General features: G+C 40.1%; 1 protein-coding gene across 4 annotated transcripts in view; it reads left to right on the forward strand.

Annotated features, from left to right (window-relative positions):
• The window catches only part of DAB2 (DAB adaptor protein 2), a 48,389-nt gene that overhangs the window by 14,435 nt on the left and 14,492 nt on the right, over positions 1 to 19,462 (forward strand). For 2 of the 4 annotated variants that reach the window (XM_087815286.1, XM_016223836.2), the window contains 8 exons: positions 13,094 to 13,286; positions 14,244 to 14,383; positions 15,069 to 15,167; positions 16,859 to 16,990; positions 17,459 to 17,539; positions 17,984 to 18,010; positions 18,247 to 18,300; positions 18,701 to 18,763. In XM_087815286.1, coding sequence (XP_087671412.1) covers positions 13,196 to 13,286; positions 14,244 to 14,383; positions 15,069 to 15,167; positions 16,859 to 16,990; positions 17,459 to 17,539; positions 17,984 to 18,010; positions 18,247 to 18,300; positions 18,701 to 18,763 — 687 coding nt within the window. In that variant the 5' untranslated portion in view covers positions 13,094 to 13,195. Of the gene's footprint in view, positions 1 to 7,112; positions 7,606 to 13,093; positions 13,287 to 14,243; positions 14,384 to 15,068; positions 15,168 to 16,858; positions 16,991 to 17,458; positions 17,540 to 17,983; positions 18,011 to 18,246; positions 18,301 to 18,700; positions 18,764 to 19,462 lie in introns of those variants that run through there. The other 2 variants (XM_016223828.2, XM_016223820.2) reach the window with 2 other exon arrangements.

Here is a 19,462-nt window from a genome sequence, read left to right on the forward strand (position 1 = left end):
GCATTTACTGCCTTTTAAAATATCCAAACTGACTTGTTTAACAGGCTAGCAATATAACATTTATTAGAAACAGCACAGTGTGTGGAATATTACTTCATGTTAATATAAAGTTGAGAAAATAATTACTCTTTCTATCTTGTAAAATAATATCTAGATTAGAAGTAGAAAAAATTATGTTGGGTTTGCGGAAAAAATAACATTTTTCTAGATTACTCAAAGTCATTGGTAGTGTCATCTGAGGAGCTCACATCTTTTCACAAAAGGGGGTGGGGATGAAATATTGAAGATTTGAGCCTTTGAAAATGTTGTCTAATGACATAACCAGGATAGTTTTCTTAGATACCCTATTATTACGCAGTGGGTACAAATTTGCTTTTTCCCCTCCCACAGCTTGGGAAAGATTTTAAAGTTAGAAGAGATCACTTAAGAAAGCAGCCCAGTGGAATATATATGTTAGAAAATCTCTGAAGCCACTTTTTAAATCCCAGAAAAAACTTGTTGACATTTGTACAGATTAAGGTGATACTTGAGGTCTTTCCTTCTGGTCTTTGATTATTACAACCAAGAAAGAAGACCGGTGAGCTGTACCTTCATTTCCTGAGAACTCTGACCTCAGTTCTCTGAAAAATTACCATCCATTTTAATTTTATTTGTAGAAGTCCCTTAAATGGCCTGCCCAAGGGGGAGTATAGAAACTGACTTCCTGAAAGCTTCTGTGGATTAGGAACAACGTTTGAATGTTGGGGATCACATAAGAGTGACATTTCCCTGGAAGCTCTACTAAATACAAGGGTTCCTGAATTACTCTTCCAAACTTGAGATTGCGCTTTATGATCCCTAAGGTTGATGTCTAGACATGTTTGTAGAAGAGAGGACCCGTTAGTGGTGATGACTTACATGATTCCAACTAGTATAATTCTGATTATGTTAACTTGGGTTGATATATAGAATTCATGCAACAAAATCTGTCTCACACTTTATAAGCAAAAGTCTGATATCAAATGGTAGGGTTTTTATTGTAATTGGAACTGTGTGCTCAGTGATCTCTGCAGTGAATGAACTGTACACAGATATTTCAATACATCAGAACACTTTATTGTTCAAGGTAGTTGTTTCAATTGTGCAGTAATTAAAATCCCAAATCTGTTTCACTTAGCATGGGTTAATGTGTGGCTGTTGAGAATGTTTCCATCCCTCAGTTTAAAAATGCATTTATTTATTCCCATGTAATTAATTGGTCCAATACTATTTCCCAGAAGATGAGGGACTAATGAGCATTTTGACACTGGGGAATGCACATAGCTCAAGGATGCGTGCATTTCTGCCACTTTGTCCATCCCGTACTCACTCTGCAGCAACTGAAGGGTATTTGTGTAACTGTATGGACAGTTTCAAAGCAGGTAGGCTAGCTATTTCAGGATTGTTTTTGGATCCTCTATCCTAAAAATTTTAAGACCAAAGTAGTGTTAATACATCACCTCAACAAGCAAGAAAACAAGCTGACGGATTCACCTTTCCCCCTTGTATATCAGAACCTGAAATTACCTAGGGATTTCTGATCTGTTAACCTGTCTAATTTGTCCAGCAACCAAGAAGTAAGCAAATGAGCCTATATTTTTATTTCTTCTAGAAGAGCTCCTCTAGCCTTTTAGATAGTGTTCTAGAAACTTCCTAACCTTCAGTATGCTATAACACTGCTATTAGGAGGGGCAAGGGTTGGTTATCAGGTTACTGGGTCTCTATAAACCTGAAATTCAACAAATAAATAGAATATCCCTTTGTTTTTAAATGACTCATTTTTCTTTTGTCTTATTTGAGAATAGCCAAGTCTTCTCTAAGGGAAATGCACTAAATCATGAAGACTCATTCTTAGAGTATAGATCAAGCACACAAGATGCTAGTAAATAGTAATGGTTTAAAAAACCACTATTATTAATGGGGGTTGGTGGGGAGGGCCACCATTCTTCTTGGAGATAAGCCTAAATGCCCTGTTGGCGGTGGATATCTTGCCCAACTAGAATAGATCATGTCAGGCATGGAAATGTGAGCCAATGATAAGTTTCTCATGGAAGGTTAATGCCAAGTCTAAGGGTAGACTGAATACTAAAACAAAGGGCATGTCCTACTTTGAAGGCTACCTAGAACCCGCACACAATATTTTAAAATCAGATAACTTGAACTGATCTTGGATAGGGTCTACATAACATTTTTCATGGTTTTAGTCTATATACAGAAATGTAACAAAACAAGTTCCCCCTGTCTATAACCAGTTACTATATACACCTCAGTTTGACCATTCTGTGCTGATGTTACAAGGCAGCTGGGTTCTTCTTTCTTTAAACCCTTTGAAATACAGCATGTATCTGAAATGTGACTTGCAAACAGGCAGAGACACAGTCGAGCAATGGCTTGAAGGATTTTATAAATGTGGGGCCCTGCCTGAAAGGGAAGCCACACTGGGATTTAATATAATTCAACCAGATGAATTAACGAACAAACCAAATATCAAGCTGTGCTTCTTGCCCTGGTTTTTGGAAAGGGAAAAGTTTAAGATTACCTGCCTGCTTTTAAAGTGCCCTGATGTGGTTATATCATAAAATAATTCTATTAGTGTTTGTAGCTTAATGTTTCAAATGCAGATGCTTCCAGATAACATGCTTTTTAAAGTCTTCCACCGTCCACATAGATCTTCAGGATGACTATGTTAATGGCACTTAAATAAAGAAGACCACGTTGGACAGGTTTAGTTTATAAGCATCGTGGGTGAAATCACAGAGACTCGGGTGAATAAACCGTTGTATCCTGAAGCGCACATCCCTGTTGACTGCACTCGGGATTGTTTCATTTGGGAAGAAGGGAGCACAACTTGATGTGTGTTCCAAGAACAAACTCCAGAGACTCATGTATAGGCTTTATTTAATAACTAGCTTAGAACTAGGTAGAGGACTTAGTTTTGGTAGAGTTATCTACCCTAACTGAGAAAGGATAGACACAAAAACAATGAGATATTTGCAGGTCAGTATGGGTAAGCAGACATAGATATGAGGGGGATTAAAAGGGGGGTGAATAGTGCCAGCGTATTGGCCTAGGAATCAATCAGTACATTGACAGTTACTTTCCCTCACCTTGACCTCTTAGCTTTTGACTACCTTTTCCACAAGAATCAAGCGTAATATCCATTGTACATTTAAATGCCAAATTCAAAGTAATAATCATGTGTTTACTGTGTTTTTGTACTAGTTTCATAAGGCTTCTCCTCAAATCACTGCCCCAAAGGCCTTGCAATAGAAAATTTCTAGAGGCTACATGGTAGCAGTAGCATTTTTTAAACATTTAAAACACTAAAATTGTTCGTGTAAATTTCTCATTCTTTAGAACACTCTCTCTCCTTGGATATAGGATGAGAGTGAAGCAGAATGAAGTCTAGTACCCTACTTTACCATCTAATTGTACAAAACAGAGCTCTTCTAAATTCAACTTTTAATTTCCAGGTGCTCAACCCAGTTACCTATGAGCACTATAGCTTTTTAAAATCTTCCTTTTACATACTTTTTTGGTATACCCTTATTTACCATCACTTCATAATTAGAAACATCAGATCCTCTGAGGGCGCCCTTCTGTTCTTGTCACTGCAGCATGGTGTGTCCCCGCCTGTGAGAGCTACCCAGTGTAGACTGTTGTGCTGCCACTAAGACACGATGAGTGTTGTCCACTGAAGCAAGTGCTCCGATCACTGGAACAGCACTGCCATCGCTGGTCCTGCCAGAGGGTCTGGGAAGGGGCAGGATGTTAGCAGAGTCCTGCCATGTCCCTACAACCTTCTTGTCACACAGCTCTGTCAGTGTGCTCACACATACCACCCACTAGCCACTGTGCAGAGGAAACCCAAATTGCCAAGGTATCTTCTGGGCAGGGTGAGGTGGGAACCCTAGCAGTGGAGCCTAGGTTTTTAGTCTAGACTTCTTACCTTCTACCCATTCTCCAGCCATAAGGACTTTTCCCTCTCCTGCACCCCTCCACCCTGCGTCGGACCACTTCAACCCATGGCCATTTCCCAGAAATGCCCTAGCTTGCTATACAAACATACCCACCAGGTTGCCAGCTCCTTTGAGCCTAAAGCCCAAGATATATGGAGAAGAGTAGCCTTTGTCAAACCCCTCCCACCCCCAAAACCATATTATCCTTTCTCCCAAAGCAGTGGACTCCTAATTACCTTTCCACAGAATTAATGGGAATCACTCATGGCTCCTTCCATAGGTGACTCCATATCTGTCTAATAGAAAGAGGAGCAGCTGATGGGCATGTGCTTATATTATGACCTTGAACTCAAGGATGCAGTCATTACCTTGACAATCTCTTTCCCATATGACAAGTACAAAAGAGACAACAGTAGGTAAGAAAGCAACTACTACATCATCAGGAGGATCAGGGACCAATAACCCCCGAATGCAGAATGCAGAGCTCTGGTGAATCTGGGTTGAAACATACTGTACACTAGACCAGAACCCCCCATTCCCTTTTTCAGGTCAAGTTATACCTAGTTTACTGTCCTGCCCAGCTCACTTGAGATACACAGAGCACACGTGCCATAGCCTGGTTGAGCCATGTCCAGATGGTCCCTGGTGTCAGGGGAACCATGTCAGAGCAGAGCTCAGGTGATCCAATGCCATCAATGTAAAGTAATGATGGAAACACGACTTTTGAACCTCCAAAACTTCAGTGTTCCTTCTTTTTGTTGAAATTACTTAAAAGATAAAGTTGTATTTCATTTATCCTGTTCTGTTTAAGCTAGAAAAGATCACACTCAAGAACTGGGGTGAAATGAATGATTGGCTGGAGTCTTAAAGTTGAGGTGGGTATACTCTCTAATTTTAGTTAATCCAACCACAAGCCTCATGTGTCAATCTTCACAAAAATTTCACATTGCCAAAGGACCTCGGGGATATTCTAGCACTATACAGTCTGAAGAAACAGAAGGGAGGGTTCTAGATTCAGTCCCTTCTGCATGTCTTTGCTCATACAAGCATATTGTCTTGTGCCCTATTTTCCCAAGAGGCTGAAGCAAGCTCTCGTTATGAATCTACAGTTCCTACTGTTTCTAACCCTAGTAGAGTTAAGTGCTCAAAGTTGTCATTGTGCTAAAACAACTGAGTGATACAATTGTAAAGTTGACTATAAACCTAATATGCCAGTTCATTTGTGAACAATTTTTACACATTGCTAGTGAATTGGTTGCATTGTCCAGTCTAGAGAATGGACTTTCATTTGGATTGCATTAAGCTCATTTTTAAAGCTTAAACTCTCCTAAACACTCTTTATTATGATGACTATTTTTTAAGTCTAGTAGGAGATAGTCTTCATAAAAACTTATTTTAAAAATAAAATGGGTGCGGGTGGGTACAAAATTAGGACAGGTCATAATGACTCAAGAATAAGAATTTATGCCAACATAAGAACTCAAACTTCCTATCATGCTTTTAAAAAAAAACAAAAAATAAACAAACCCTAAAAGACCAAACACTGAATAGTAGAGAATGTACTGAAATAAATTTGAATTCTTTGATCTGCGAGTTGCGTCTCAAACCCAGCCAAATACTTTCTTCCCCGCAGCCAAATCAACATTAATGAGCCAGTTTGACCAAGTAGGACTCCAGCGACCTAGGCAAGAAAGAATCCAGCAATGATGTATAATTAGACCACATGAAATCCTTTTTCTGTTTTGGTTCAGAAAACATCTGTGAAATTCCTTTTCAGACTATTCTGCTAAGCTATTTTCTTGTTCCTTCCTCAGTATATCTACTAAATGGAAGTCCAGTCACTATGTAATGGGCTTTTACAGCCTTCTTAAAATATAGTGTTGCGTTTTTTAATGAAACAAAAAAACCAACACATAATCTCTAGGAATAAGACAGTAGAGTCTCATGTTAAGATCTAGATTTCTCTTGGTACCAACTCTATCCCCAATCAGCTATGTAACAATTAAACAAGTTATACACTCTTTCTAGTCCTCAGTTTCCTAATGTTTATCATGAAGGGGTGCAACCAAATTATTCCCTAGGTTTCTTTCAGCTCAATAGTCTAACCCACTTGCTCTTTCTTTAAGGGGACAAAGGATTGTGGAAGTAGACCATTGGACCTCACACTTGTCAGTACATTAGAATCATCTGGGAATCTTAAAAATATATTGATGCCTGCGTCCCTTCCCCAGAGATTCTGATTTAATCGATTTGGGTGTGGTAAGGACATTGACATTTTAAGAGCCCTCCAATAAAATTTCCCCAAGTGATATGAGTTAGACCTTCTAAACTGCCAGTAGTAACCAGATATGGCTTAGATTTGACTCAGGAGCCATGAGAACAGACTTCTCTGGATAACTTAGAGCAGATTTTGTTCCCAGAGCCCTGTTTCCATCACAACCTGCCTCCTGTAGTCTCAGAAGCCAGCATCGAACAGGAGGTGACCCCAACATTGGCGAACGCTCTCACTTTTTCACCTGGGCCTCACTAACTAAAGCACTACGTCCCTCCATGTTTCTATTTACTAGCTCCTTACTATTGGTCCCAGTTGTTCTGCAACTGTTTAAACACTTGCTGTGGAAAAGTAATGTTGGTTGTGGCATAAGACCACACAACACACATCATCTATGCGGCCCAGCTTTGATTTCATCACAGCTACCATTTGTTGAGCACTTTCTATATGCAAAGTACTGATGTCTCTCCGTAAGTTCTTATTGATTTCTCACAACAACTCTGCCAACTATATTCCCATTTATCAGGTGAAGGAATAAATATGAGTTAAGTTGTCTCAGCCACAGTGCTGAAAGATGGTGAAGGTGTCTGAGATTCCCAAGCCTGAACTCTTAGCTGCTATGCTCTCTCACCTCTACGCACAATTAACTGTAGAGGGAACTCATAAATCTGGTCTGACTTAGTCCCAAAGATAGGGAAAAGCTTCTTGGTTCTGGGCTCTGTGTGTCCTCTAGGTTCTGCAGCATCCCTCCAAGGGTTAAAAGCAATGGTACATGCTCTCTGTAAATGCCTAACTTGTGTATACCTCCCTGACTCAGGCATGTTTTGTTACTGAGGCCCGTACAGCTGTGTCAGCATTTACAAGGAAAACCTTCTAAGGACTCCTTTTCATTGTGCATTTACATCGCCTCTTCTCCCCCATTAAAGAGGCTGCACAGATCTTACTGTCTGCTCAAATTGGCCTTTGCAGAGCGGGGTGAGCCTTCCTAAAAGCATAAGAATCTAAGTAGCTAAGGGAAAGAGGTGTTACATCAGCTTGCAGAAACAACCTAAGTTCACCACATCATTTCTAGACTGATGTGTCTGCATAAGTTCTTATTGATTTCTCACAACTCTGCCAACTATATTCCCATTTTACAGGTGAAGAAATAAATATGAGTTAAGTTGTCTCCTGATTCTCAAAAGGCGGCTTGAAAAGAGTGGTGAAGGCCGTGCGCTGCCCTCTTGGACCCTGAGACCTGCCTTAGAGGTTAATATTTCACATGCCCTGATGCAGTACCTCAGCTGAGACAGGCGTAAAGTTCTAAAGGCCAAGGAAACGCATTCTCTGACCCGTACAAAGTACTGGACACTCTTGGTAAAGATGTTTATGCTCCTTTGTTCTGGATTCTCCTTAACTCCCTTAACTGTGCCTATTTATGCGGCTCTTCCTGAAAAGTTGACTGGTATCTGAAAGTCAATGGGATTGTAACTTTGAAAGCAGCTTATAAAATACAGGTTAACATCAGTGAGCTTTAAAAAAAGTAATGAGTAACAGCGTGTATAATAGAAAAAGGCACACAGACCACATTCAATTTTGAGCCCAGCGACTTATTAGCAGTTGACCTTGTGTTACCAAGTCCGTTTCATTATTCATAAAGTAGAGACACGTTCTATTTCATAGAGCTGTCAGGATAAATGTTTTAAATGTTCGGTAGGTTAGGTGCTTGTTTCATTCCCCTTAACATTAAAAACAGATTCTCTACCATTTGTGGAATGGGTCTACCATTAAATGAGTCCTCAAGTTACTCCTTTTGCCAGCATTTTGAGACCGACCAAGCAGTTTCTCCTCTGCTCTCTATAATAGGGTTAGAAGGAAAACTGGGTGGAAGGTGGCAGACTGGTGTCAGGATATTGCTTTTGAGTCTGGAATTATCAATTAGTATCATTGCTGATACCAATATATTCCTATGGATGGAAAAGATAAGCAGGGATGAGAAGGCTGCTGGCCAAGTTCGCCTCTACACAAATTTGTCCTAGGCCGAGCATTCCAGGGTTCAAATTACTAGATGCCTTACATGCATAACTTTAAGGGCTAAACAAACTGTAGCTGATGAGCAGATTTTTTTTTTTAGTGCAAAGGACACAGTCGTGTTAAGATGACTCGCTCAGTCTTCTGGTTTACATTTCTCAGAGCCTTCTCAGAAAAGATGTTGCAAGCTCCAGAATATCTCCTAGTCATCTGATTCTCATGCCAGGGGAAAGGGAAGTCTCCACATTCTTTCAGGGAGGTTTGTAAAGTCCAAAATCCAAGTTAGATACCTTTGCTCAAGTGGAAGCAAATTTTATTGACTTAACAAAGTTTCATTTACAACGTTTTGTTCTACCTCAGGCCTTAAAAAGGAGTTAAGAATATACAATAACTTTAGATCCTCATTTGGTTCCAGATGTATTTTTTTATTTCTCTGCTCAAGGTTCTAATGAAGGAGACAGTCAGTCCCTAAGAACTAGAACCAGCGAGGTTTAGATGGGGAGCTGTTCATGTAACCCTTTGTATATGTTTCGAGCTTTAATTTGTGACCCCTACCCTATGATAACGCTCATTGTGTGTGTGTCCTGATTAATGTTCTGCTCTTGTCAGAAGGGTCCCAGGGTCTAAACCCCATGAATGAGAAGACTGTATACTGCCTAGTGGTCCTATACTCACTTGTTCCCCTTTATACAAGGTCTTTTCCCTTATGAGAGCTTTAAAACAGACCCAATAGCTCAATGCAATCTAAACAACTTGTTTTATTAGCTATGCCATATTTGAGAAAGTAATCAAAAGAAATAATCGGCATCTTTTGGCCCTAAGATCCCTTTTCCAGGCCCAAATCCTTTTCAAAAATCAATTCATTATAAAACCTGTTAAAGGTTTTATGAATCAATTGGCAGTTCTGTAATATTGTTGGAAGGATTACACATTTGAATTTTAAATGTTGGACTTAAGTTTATTATTCTCTACTGAGGAACTTAAGTCTAGAAGCAAGACTTCTGTCACCACATGTCAAATGCCAACGTGGGCATCAGGAAGTCTGTGATGGGCCATTTGCTCTTTAAACCTTGGATCAAAGGTGAACACTTATCACTCTGGTATATGTCTAACTGAATGTACACTTTTGTTAAACTCTTTCAACAGATCTTCAACATTTCTTTACAAAGGAGTTATCTTTGAGTCTTAAGTCCTGTGGACAAAGTCTGCTTTCTGATCATTTCAGGGAGTATAGATACATTTTAATTGGATGGCCTACAGTGGAGACTTACCCATAGTTATTGCAACCCAACATACACATACCATTCTTCAGGGGATTTCTATTTAAAGAAACTTTTTCTCCCTATTTTTTTCTCCCTTGCCCCTTGTAACAACTTATCCCCAAACAATGAAAGGATATAGGAAAAGACACAAAATACCTTTAAAACAATTCCAGTGCCTTGCAAAATTCTACTAAACTGTCTGAAAAGAGAAGCTTTTGCTGTAAAACCAATGTAGCACTGTTCACTCCAGAACCCTCCCATGCCAGCCCAGTTGGCCAACACCAGATTCAATATCTGGTCTTGAGTTGTGAGGTTGTTATGTCTTCTATCATTTTCATAACTAAACCATACACTGCCATTCCCTCTACCAAGCCCCTCAAAGTCCTTTGTGGCATTCAAATCCCTTTAAAATACTCTCACTTTAGAGGAAAATTTGCCAATAAAATGGGCTCAGTTATTTCTTGTCAGAATAATATCCTACAGAACAGTACAATATCAAGCTTCAAAGATGGTCAACAAACTCTTACACCCAGGTTACTTTTCAACCAGAACTGTGGGGAGGAGGGAAGCTTCAAGGACAAAGAGGTAGCTGGATGGGTAGGCTGTGGGAGACAAAGGAGCTCAGAAAATGTAAAAAGGTGAGGAGCCATGAAACAAAAAGTGCTCTAAATTAAATGAAGAACCTGGAGTTGGTATACAAGAGTGGAAGGAAAGGGAATTGAAGGAAAGAGGGGCAAAATGTTTGAGTTTCACAAACAAAACAAAAAACTCTGTTATCTTTGTCCTAAATGCAAGGGGAGCCATCACAAGACTAAGCAGGAAAGAGTCCAACATTATTCTAACATTTAGAAGAACTTCATTATTTAGAAAGAAATCTAGATAATCCCAAATTAGCAAAAACACACCATGGACTAGAGATTCTAGGTTGTCATGGGAGCAAAAAGTATGGGGAAAGAAGCTCACGAAAAGGTATAGGCGTCTGATGCTTGCAGTCAGATACACTCAAAATGGTGAAAAGCAAAATCATTGGTTTTGGTCAAGAGACCCATCAGCAGTTGAAGCTGACCTTATAAGACTAGAATTGAGATGAACAGTAAGTTGAGGGGAAGGGAATACGAAAAGGCACAGGGTAGGAGACCATCAATTTTAGATGTTTAATCATGAAAGGATCATGAGGTGATCAGAGGACTACAGGGTCATGGGAAGTGTTTTCCTTATTGGAAATGGCCCACTGAGGAGAAGGTCAGGATGCAGGAAGATGAATGTCAATGTCAGTCCCCGTAGATCAGAGCTCAGCCTCACCTCCTGATGTTGTTAACATGGGTAATATCCCTTGGATTGGAATAAATTCTCTGAAATTAAGAAAACGATTATTGGCTTTCTGAAATTGGCAGAGTACGGGTATGACTAGGAGATTTATCATATCATCAGGAAACAAATCATAGGAACCACTGAAACCAATCAAAGCACACAAAATAGAGGTGTTGTATTAGTTTCCTCGGGTTGCCATAACAAGTTATCAAAAGCTAGATGGTGTAAAACCACAGAAATTTATTCTCTCACAGTCCTGGGGGCCAGATGCCCTAAATCAAGATGTCAGCAGGGTGTTTTGTTCTGGAGGCTCTCAGAGAGAACCCATAATGTGCCTCTCTCCTAGCTTCCGGTGGACATTGGCAGTCCTTGGAGTTCCTGAGTTTTAGGAGCATCAATCTTATCTTCACTTCTGTCTTCCTGTCACCTTCTCCTTTGTGTGTCTCTACGTCTCAAATCTTTCTTTGCCTTTCTTTAAGGACATGTGTTATGGGATTTAGGGCCCTCCCTAGATCCAGGATGATCCCAATTCAAGATCCTTAATTACAACTGCCAGTACCCTTTTCACAAATAGGCCACATGAAAAGGTTTGGATGTTAGAACTGGACATATCTTTTGGGGGCCACTACAGGTGTATAACAGAGCACCTCTGTCACTAGTATGAGATTTCTCAGGTGAGATCCATCAGCGTTGCATTTGAGGAACTCTGGTTTGGGGCCAGACAGCCTGGGCTAAACCCAGGTTCTATTATTTGTATCTGTGTAGGTTAAAACCTCTATGCCTTGGCTTTCCCTCAGGGAAAGGGAAATGACACTGTTTCCTAATACTCAGGGTTACTGCAAATTTTGGAGTTAATGCAGGTAAAAGGCTAATAGTGTTTGGCCCCCAAAGAAGTCTTGAGTAAAAATAATTTTGAGGTCTCTATAAGACATCCACATGCAGAGACTTCCATCTGGCTATTTACTAGTCAGGTATCTTTGAGCAAAACTAACTACTAAATCTCTAAATGGAATAATTCAGATAACATTAATCATACATAGATCTATGCATTTATGTATGTATATGTTTTTTAAGACTATTAGGACTATAAAAACTATTTAAAAACTCCTGGGGGCAGAGATTAAGAACTGAGCTCCAGGAAAAGACGTGGACATTCATGAAGCAAGCAAGTGCAGTTGAAGCTCATTGAGCAAAAACTTGAAACTTATATCCTTCGAGCATCTAACAAATAGCACGTATTCCCATGTGGTGAATGAAAAAGCTCAAATAAATGGGTGCTATAGGCACAGAATTGAGAGGCTTCTTGGGGTGGAAGAGTGCACCGCCAGCCCGTAGGTGGTCTTCACAGGATATTGAACTCTGAGAGGCTTTTCTTTGCCTTTGGTTGTCAGTCTACTTAGAAAGTGAATCTGTCTCTAGCTCTCTCAGGAGCTGAAAAGAAACTGACTCCTAGGAGGTGAACGAACCTGTTTCTGAAACTTTAGTTCACTTCCATGTGCTTACAATGACTCTGCACTTTTCTGTTTTACCTGCTGTGATACCTGGGGGAGCTTTATGAGAACACATACCACAGCCGTGTTGACGATAGTAATTTTATGCTAAATAATAGTATAAAAGTATTCACACTCAATAAATTGCACAACAGACACCCCATAAATTCATTCTCTCCCTGATATATGTGTTAATGTCAAAAAAGTGGGCATCTTTTAAAGTCTAGTGCTTAGACAAGCCCTGGAGATTATATGCAGAATCCTAACATTTTAAAAAATATTGACATGATAAAATTCACAACTCGACTCTTGACACTGCTTTTACAGTAGAAGGATTTTTTTAAAGAACCAGAATTTATAATACCCAGCTTCATGTGCCAGTTGCAATTTTTCTCGAGCTCAGCATTCAATTTATTTCTCTGTTGCTGTGAAACCTTATTTTTCTGTGTGTGACACATTTTGATCCCTATCTTTCAGGCCAGATTTTTCTGCCAAAGATCCAACACAAACTACTTAGCTAGATAATCATTAAATGTTACCAGATACCAATTGATTAAAGAAAAATCTGGTAAACACCTTCTTTCCATTTTGGAAACTACAAAGGAAACACTCCTGCCCACTCCCCTGCTTCCAGAGCTCAGTCTAATAGAGGGGAAAGAACAAAATGCGTCTGAAGAATTGCACTCGCGAACCACTAGCTGTGGGCCTGTTATGGCATCAAGTCTGGGTTTGCTGCCTTATGATCTCATTACGCCTCTAAACTGCCTACAGGTGTCTGCACTCGGTTATGTCCCTTTGAGACTCCTGCATCGGGGACCGCCTGGTGTCACTGCGTGTCTGCTGGTGCTGGAGTTTGCCACCTGCCTTCTTGCCATGTCTAACGAGGTAGAAACGAGTACAACTAATGGTCAGCCTGACCAACAGGCCGCCCCAAAAGCGCCGTCGAAGAAGGAAAAGAAGAAAGGTACGGGGAAGCCCCCTTGAGGCCCATGAGGGGAGCCCGCGGTGCTTACCTCTGATGAAATGACAAGTTCAGGGTCAAGTGAGAGCTGGCCCTGGCCCTGGCCCTGGCCTCGCTTCAGCCTCGGCCTGGTCTCAAGTCCTGAACAGGAGAGTTGGAGTTCGGTTCACTCCACATATAAGACCTGTCTCCGAATCCTGTGGTTACCCCAACTCGGGTCCTGCCAGGCAGCTCTCCTACCATCTTGTTCAGTTGATAAATGCAGCTACCAATTATATGAAATATCTTGCAGTAACCTATTTTTCACTTTGCTGGTTTTTAAAAAAAAAAAAATCAAGATCTTTGTTTTATTAGACCCTCTCTCTTGACCTGAAGAACCACTGGGAAGTGCCGGAGTCCTTATTCATTCTTAGTGCGAGAATATTGCGTGAGGTGCTTGGTTTTCACTTCCACACTTGAGCCGTGGGAGTGGAACCTCGCTGGCCTTCTCAGAGGAGAAGGTATAAAGATGGGAATGATTGTCAAAGCAATTGACCCTTAACTCCCTCCTGCCTAATTTACGGTTCCAAGTGTTAGTGTGTTGTGTGGCACCTTATTTTCCTTTTATTATAAAACAAAACCATTCTTCTCCTTATGTTCTTTTTAAAAATACTTTAAAACTATAATGAATATCCCCAAGTCCCACCTCACATATTTCCCTAAGCTTCCCCTAGTTCAGTCCATTTTGCAGCTTTAGGGGTTTATTTTCTCCCCACCCCAACATCATATACACGGTATTACACAGTATAATTTTAGCCAAAGGAGGTGAGAATAAGAATAGAATATTGCACACTCATCAATCGTGGTATAATCAAGATTTATACCACTCTGATTTGAGATCCTGGAGCATATTTGATGAAATGTGGGGCTGATATTCAAGGACATTTATAAACTTTATCCTATATCTCTTTCTTTTCTCAGGCTCAGAAAAGACAGATGAGTATCTTTTGGCCAGATTCAAAGGTGATGGTGTAAAATACAAGGCCAAGCTCATTGGCATCGATGATGTGCCAGACGCAAGAGGAGATAAAATGAGCCAAGATTCTATGATGAAACTAAAGGTAAAAGGCAGAAAGCACACTGTGTCTCTATCTTCAGCAAACGTCCAACAGAGGGAATTATAGTAGAAGTTCATATTTACCTATATCTCAATTACTTGCATGATAATTTTTTCGAATCACATAATTGATCCAGTGGTGCCTCATTTTATGAGTAGTTTATGAGTAGTTTAGTAGTGAGTTTTTTTGCATAGTCTGAGTGTTGTACTGGTTTAGCAGGATTCTACGTGCCTTTCCCTTTGGCCAGGTCAAATTTTCAACCCTGGAGGTAATCAGGTAAAAGTTGGCACTCTATTTGGAAACTGGTGTTCTTTAGTGTTAGCCCTTTGATTTTCTGAATTTTTGAATCCTAGTACTGTCACTGTGTGAAACTAATTAAATAATGCTTTTTAAATAAGACAAGGCCTAGAAGGAACCTCGTTGGAGATCTTCTAGTCTGTTCTTGTCTTTACCAGTGACTGTTCCGAGGCCAGGAGAATTAGAATGGCTTGTCCAAGTTTGCAGAGCTAACTAGTGATGTTCCAGCTCAATGTTTTCTATTCCATCCTGCTCCCTCTTAGGAACGGTGCCTAGGCCTTTCATAGATGGTAAACTAAGCTAAAAACAAAGCTGTCTTTTAAGTTTTTAGTATCAGAAGCATCGTAGAGTACTTTTAACTAAATTTTTCTTATTTTCCGAACCTCATCAGGGCATGGCAGCTGCTGGTCGGTCTCAGGGACAACACAAGCAAAGGATCTGGGTCAACATTTCCCTTTCTGGGATCAAAATAATTGATGAGAAAACTGGGGTAAGAATCCACTTTCACTGACACTTCTGATCACCTGCATTTGACAAACAATTTGCAACTAGATTTTAGCTCCCCTTTTTCCTTTTCAAAATTCTGTAGGAATTAGTTATATATTACTTCTCCAAAAATAAAGGTGGAAAACTGGGTAGGAGGTGATGAGGCAAGGTACTTTATTGTGAAATTTATTTCCTCTAACAGGTGTGTCAAGTCTGTATACACAGGTATGCTACAGTATCACTTGGGTCTTCTTCTGGACCCCAGGTACAAGAACCAGACTAACCCTAACCCCTGGTTTGTGATGCTATCATAGGTCTATGCATGGATCTCACTATAATATATAGTGGTGAGAAGAAATAGGTTTACAGTTGTACTACATTAATAATAAATAACTAATAAATAATAATACAAAAATAAACTCTCTTTCTGGTGCTCCCAACGACAAACCTACTTTTGCCCACCTCTGTAGTGATCATGTGCAAACTTACTTGCTGACCCAATGCTAGAATATTACCTGTAACACACCTACCTTTTTTCCCTTCTCTCTTTCTTCCCTCCTCACCCCACAGATGGAACTTTGATCACTCTCGCGGTTGATGATGTTCTTCTATCCTATAGGAACAGTCTTGTTTGTTTGCTTGTTTTTGAGTCTTACAAAAAAAAACTATTAAATTTCAAGTCTTCTGGGACTTTTTTTTCCATCCTCTACTCAACGTTCATCCACTTGCAATGTTTGTAGTTTATCTTCATTGCTGTAAGATGCTCAGTTGTATCAAGGTCCTGTGGGAGGCCTCCGGTTATTATTCATTCCTTCCTAGAGGTACCTTTTATCTAATATGCAAAATCCACTGATCAGACTTAGGGCCCTGGGACCCTGGGACATGCTTACTCACCTGCTGGTCCCATGCGCTGCTGCCTCCATTCTCCCTCATCTCTCAGGTCCTATCCTCAAGCCCAGCAGAGAATGGTAGCAAGTTTCTCTCACTCCCCAACTCTTCTAAGATACCCAGTATGAATTTATCAGTGGCCTTAGGAGTTTGGAAACAAAAGCCAAGACACATTCTAACCACCTACAAATATCCCTGAAGAGTTGAGCCAAGAGAAGGGGGCAAGGGAATAGGGGGGGGGCACTACTAACCCTGCCACATGTAACTCCTGGGTAATGACATGGATATCTAAGTGCGGCTAAGAAATACTTGAGGATAGCATTGGGTAACTTCCAGAATGTACTGGGGATAATTGTCCCAGTACTTAGGGAATTGTTTCCCGGCCACTCTGAGCCATTGTCAGAGGAACCCTGTGAACGCTCCACTAGCTGAGTTCACCTGAGTTTGTCTGAGTTGGGAAAGCACACCCACTCGGAATAGACTGTATGCCCCATCTTCACTTTAGAACTTCTTGGTCTCCCAACCCTCAGTCCTTCCTTGCTATGAGGCATCGCATGTTTGGGGTAGAAAGACGGAAGTATTAATATTTCCAGGAGGAGCATTGTCCCCATTTTTGTTTTCTACCCTTTGTTCCTTTTCGAGCCCTTCCTGACAGGGATAAATGTAACTCCAGCCTTCAACTAGAGGTGAAAATGTTTTTCTTTGAATGTTTTAGCCTTTTCATATATCTGGTGCTCAGTTGTGCTAGCCTACGAATAGATTCTAGTTTTCCCAGTAAATCATTTTCTTTTTCTGTTCCTTTTTCAGGTGATAGAGCACGAACATCCAGTAAATAAGATTTCTTTCATTGCCCGTGATGTGACAGACAACCGCGCATTTGGTTATGTGTGTGGAGCTGAAGGCCAGCATCAGTTTTTTGCCATAAAAACAGGGCAACAGGTAAGCACTAAGCCTTGAGGTATACCTGGAGGGGGACTTGTCCTCGGTGGACTTGTCTGTCACTCAACTAGAGAGCTTTCTAGAAGCAACTGGAGACAGGAGGAGGTATCAACAATGATTCAAAGGATGACTGTCTTTATTGGTCTAAGGAATCTTTTTTAAAATGTCATTGATTCCTGTGAAGTGAGTGGCATAAGGATTATTAGAATGGGCTTTCTCATAAGGTCAGTGCTGATTTTGGAATAATAGGGAATTATTCCTAGAAATGCTAAAGGGTCTTGGAAAATTATCATGGTGCTCTGTCTTTTCTGCATCTAGAGGTGGGATGGGGATGGTGGTGATTCCCCATAAAACAGGGGAGGGTAGTAAGGAGCTTTAAGCGAAAGGAAGAAAACAGAACTGTTGGGAGACAAAGGGAGGAAAATAGTAAGATTAAAATACTGATACAGATGCTTTCTCTTGTTTCAGGCTGAGCCATTAGTCATTGATCTTAAAGACCTTTTTCAAGTTATCTACAACGTTAAGAAAAAGGAGGAAGAAAAGAAAAAGGCAAGTACTCCCCAATATGGATTCTATTAAACTTACAACAGTATTCGGGACCTTATTTGAACATTATGTGAACATATGGCCTCTCTGGAGAGTTGGCTTCCACGGGGAATCTCCAAAGCATGGGAAGGAGAGAAATGTGTTGTCTGCTCTTCCCAGCAGGCAATGGGTGGATGCTCTCCTTAGGCACTTCTGATTTCCCGCCCCTGACTCCTGTCTTTTCTCCCTACAAGCTTCACACTGATTCTAAAGACTAGATAGAACTACCAAGTTGAAGTCCAGTACCTCTTTTCCAATCCAGTATTAATGGGAAAAGGGGAAGGGGCCGTCAGGCAGACAGGAGTCTCTCTTGCTTACGCCCGTGAACCCATAGGTATATCTGTTCTTTTATTTACCTTCCTTTTACTATAATTACTACGATCACTGAATTTGTGTCTTTCTTCGTAGATGGAAGAAGCCAACAATGCAGTAGAGGTAAAACTGCATCTTCTCTTCTTGTGAATTGTGCATGTGTAATGTGTATAAGCCCTTGTTTGCTACCTGCCCAGCATGCTCCCTTTCTGGCTTATTGCTCTGTGTTCATGACCCTTCTGGTCAAAGAAGATGTACAGTTGAATGATCAGTGCCAAAATTATAACCGCTTAGCAAGCCAGTACACTAGGAAATTCAAACTTGCCAACTAAACCCTTAAATATTTGCCATCTTTTCAGAATGGAGGCGAGGCCCTAATGACTCTTGATGACCAAACTAACAAACTGAAATTGGTACGTATGTGACTCTTTATGATTCTTTCTTACCTGAACATGGGTTTTACTTCCTATAAAAGTTGCAAACGCAGAATCTATTTGAAAATCCAATTGCAACATCTATTTCCCTAAACATTAGTATAACACTTGATGTCAGTACACAAAGCAATCTTTTTAGTAAACACATCTGAATCTAATCCAAATACTTTTTAAAAGAGTTTGGACCAGATGGGTTTGTTTGGGTACCTGTCTACACTTCCTGACCTAAATATCCCAATATGAGATCTGTATTAGTTAAATGAAAATCCAATCATGACAGCTATTTTCCTCAACTTTAGTTTAGGAAACCATTATGACAATATACAAAGGAATCTTTTTGAGTAGACACATCTGAATCTAATCCAAATACTTTTTTAAGGCTGTTGACCGGATGGATTTGTTTGGGGACATGTCTACACCTCCTGACCTAAATAGTCCAACAGTAAGTGTCTGTTTTTAAATTTGCAATGTAATGGAAATGACATCTATGACTCAAATTGGCAACTAACCAGAAATCTTGAGCATCTCATTGAAACTCGGAAGGTGTCAGCTGATTTTTCTGCATAAAGTGTAAATGGCTAAATGGCTACTAGAACAAATTTGCATCTTAAATCACCATGGAAACCTACCAGCACTAATTCAGATATATTAATAGTACTTAGAGGTTAAGTCTGAGCAATAGGTCAGGCAATGTAGCCCTTCTTGGTATTACCTAGGATCAGAAGGAGGAGCTGGATAGTAATTCTTGGCATAAGCCTACTTGAAGGGAGTATGTTTGTTAGATGATGAATTGTAAAGCCTCCTGGCCTCTCCATTTATTTTTTATTCTTTCTTTGTGATTTAACATAAGCTTGGTGTAAAGTAAGACTTAAATAAGAGGCTCAGTTATGTTTTTAAAGTTTCTCATTTTTTACAGGATATTATAGTGTTTCAAATCTTAATATTGATTGATCCATAACAACTCTGTGAGAGTAGAGCAATATTTTCAATACAGATAAGAAAATGGTGATTCAGGAGAAAACTCATTTACCCAAGAAAGAGGTTCAAAGTCAGCACTAAAACCCAAGACTCAGACCTTCCAAAACAGGCCTCTAGTGAAATCACCCATGTGATTTTGAATGGCTTCTTACAATTTCTATTA

This window comes from Miniopterus natalensis, chromosome 3 (assembly GCF_054644295.1).
Source record: "Miniopterus natalensis isolate mMinNat1 chromosome 3, mMinNat1.hap1, whole genome shotgun sequence".
NCBI classification, from domain to species: Eukaryota; Metazoa; Chordata; class Mammalia; order Chiroptera; family Miniopteridae; genus Miniopterus; species Miniopterus natalensis.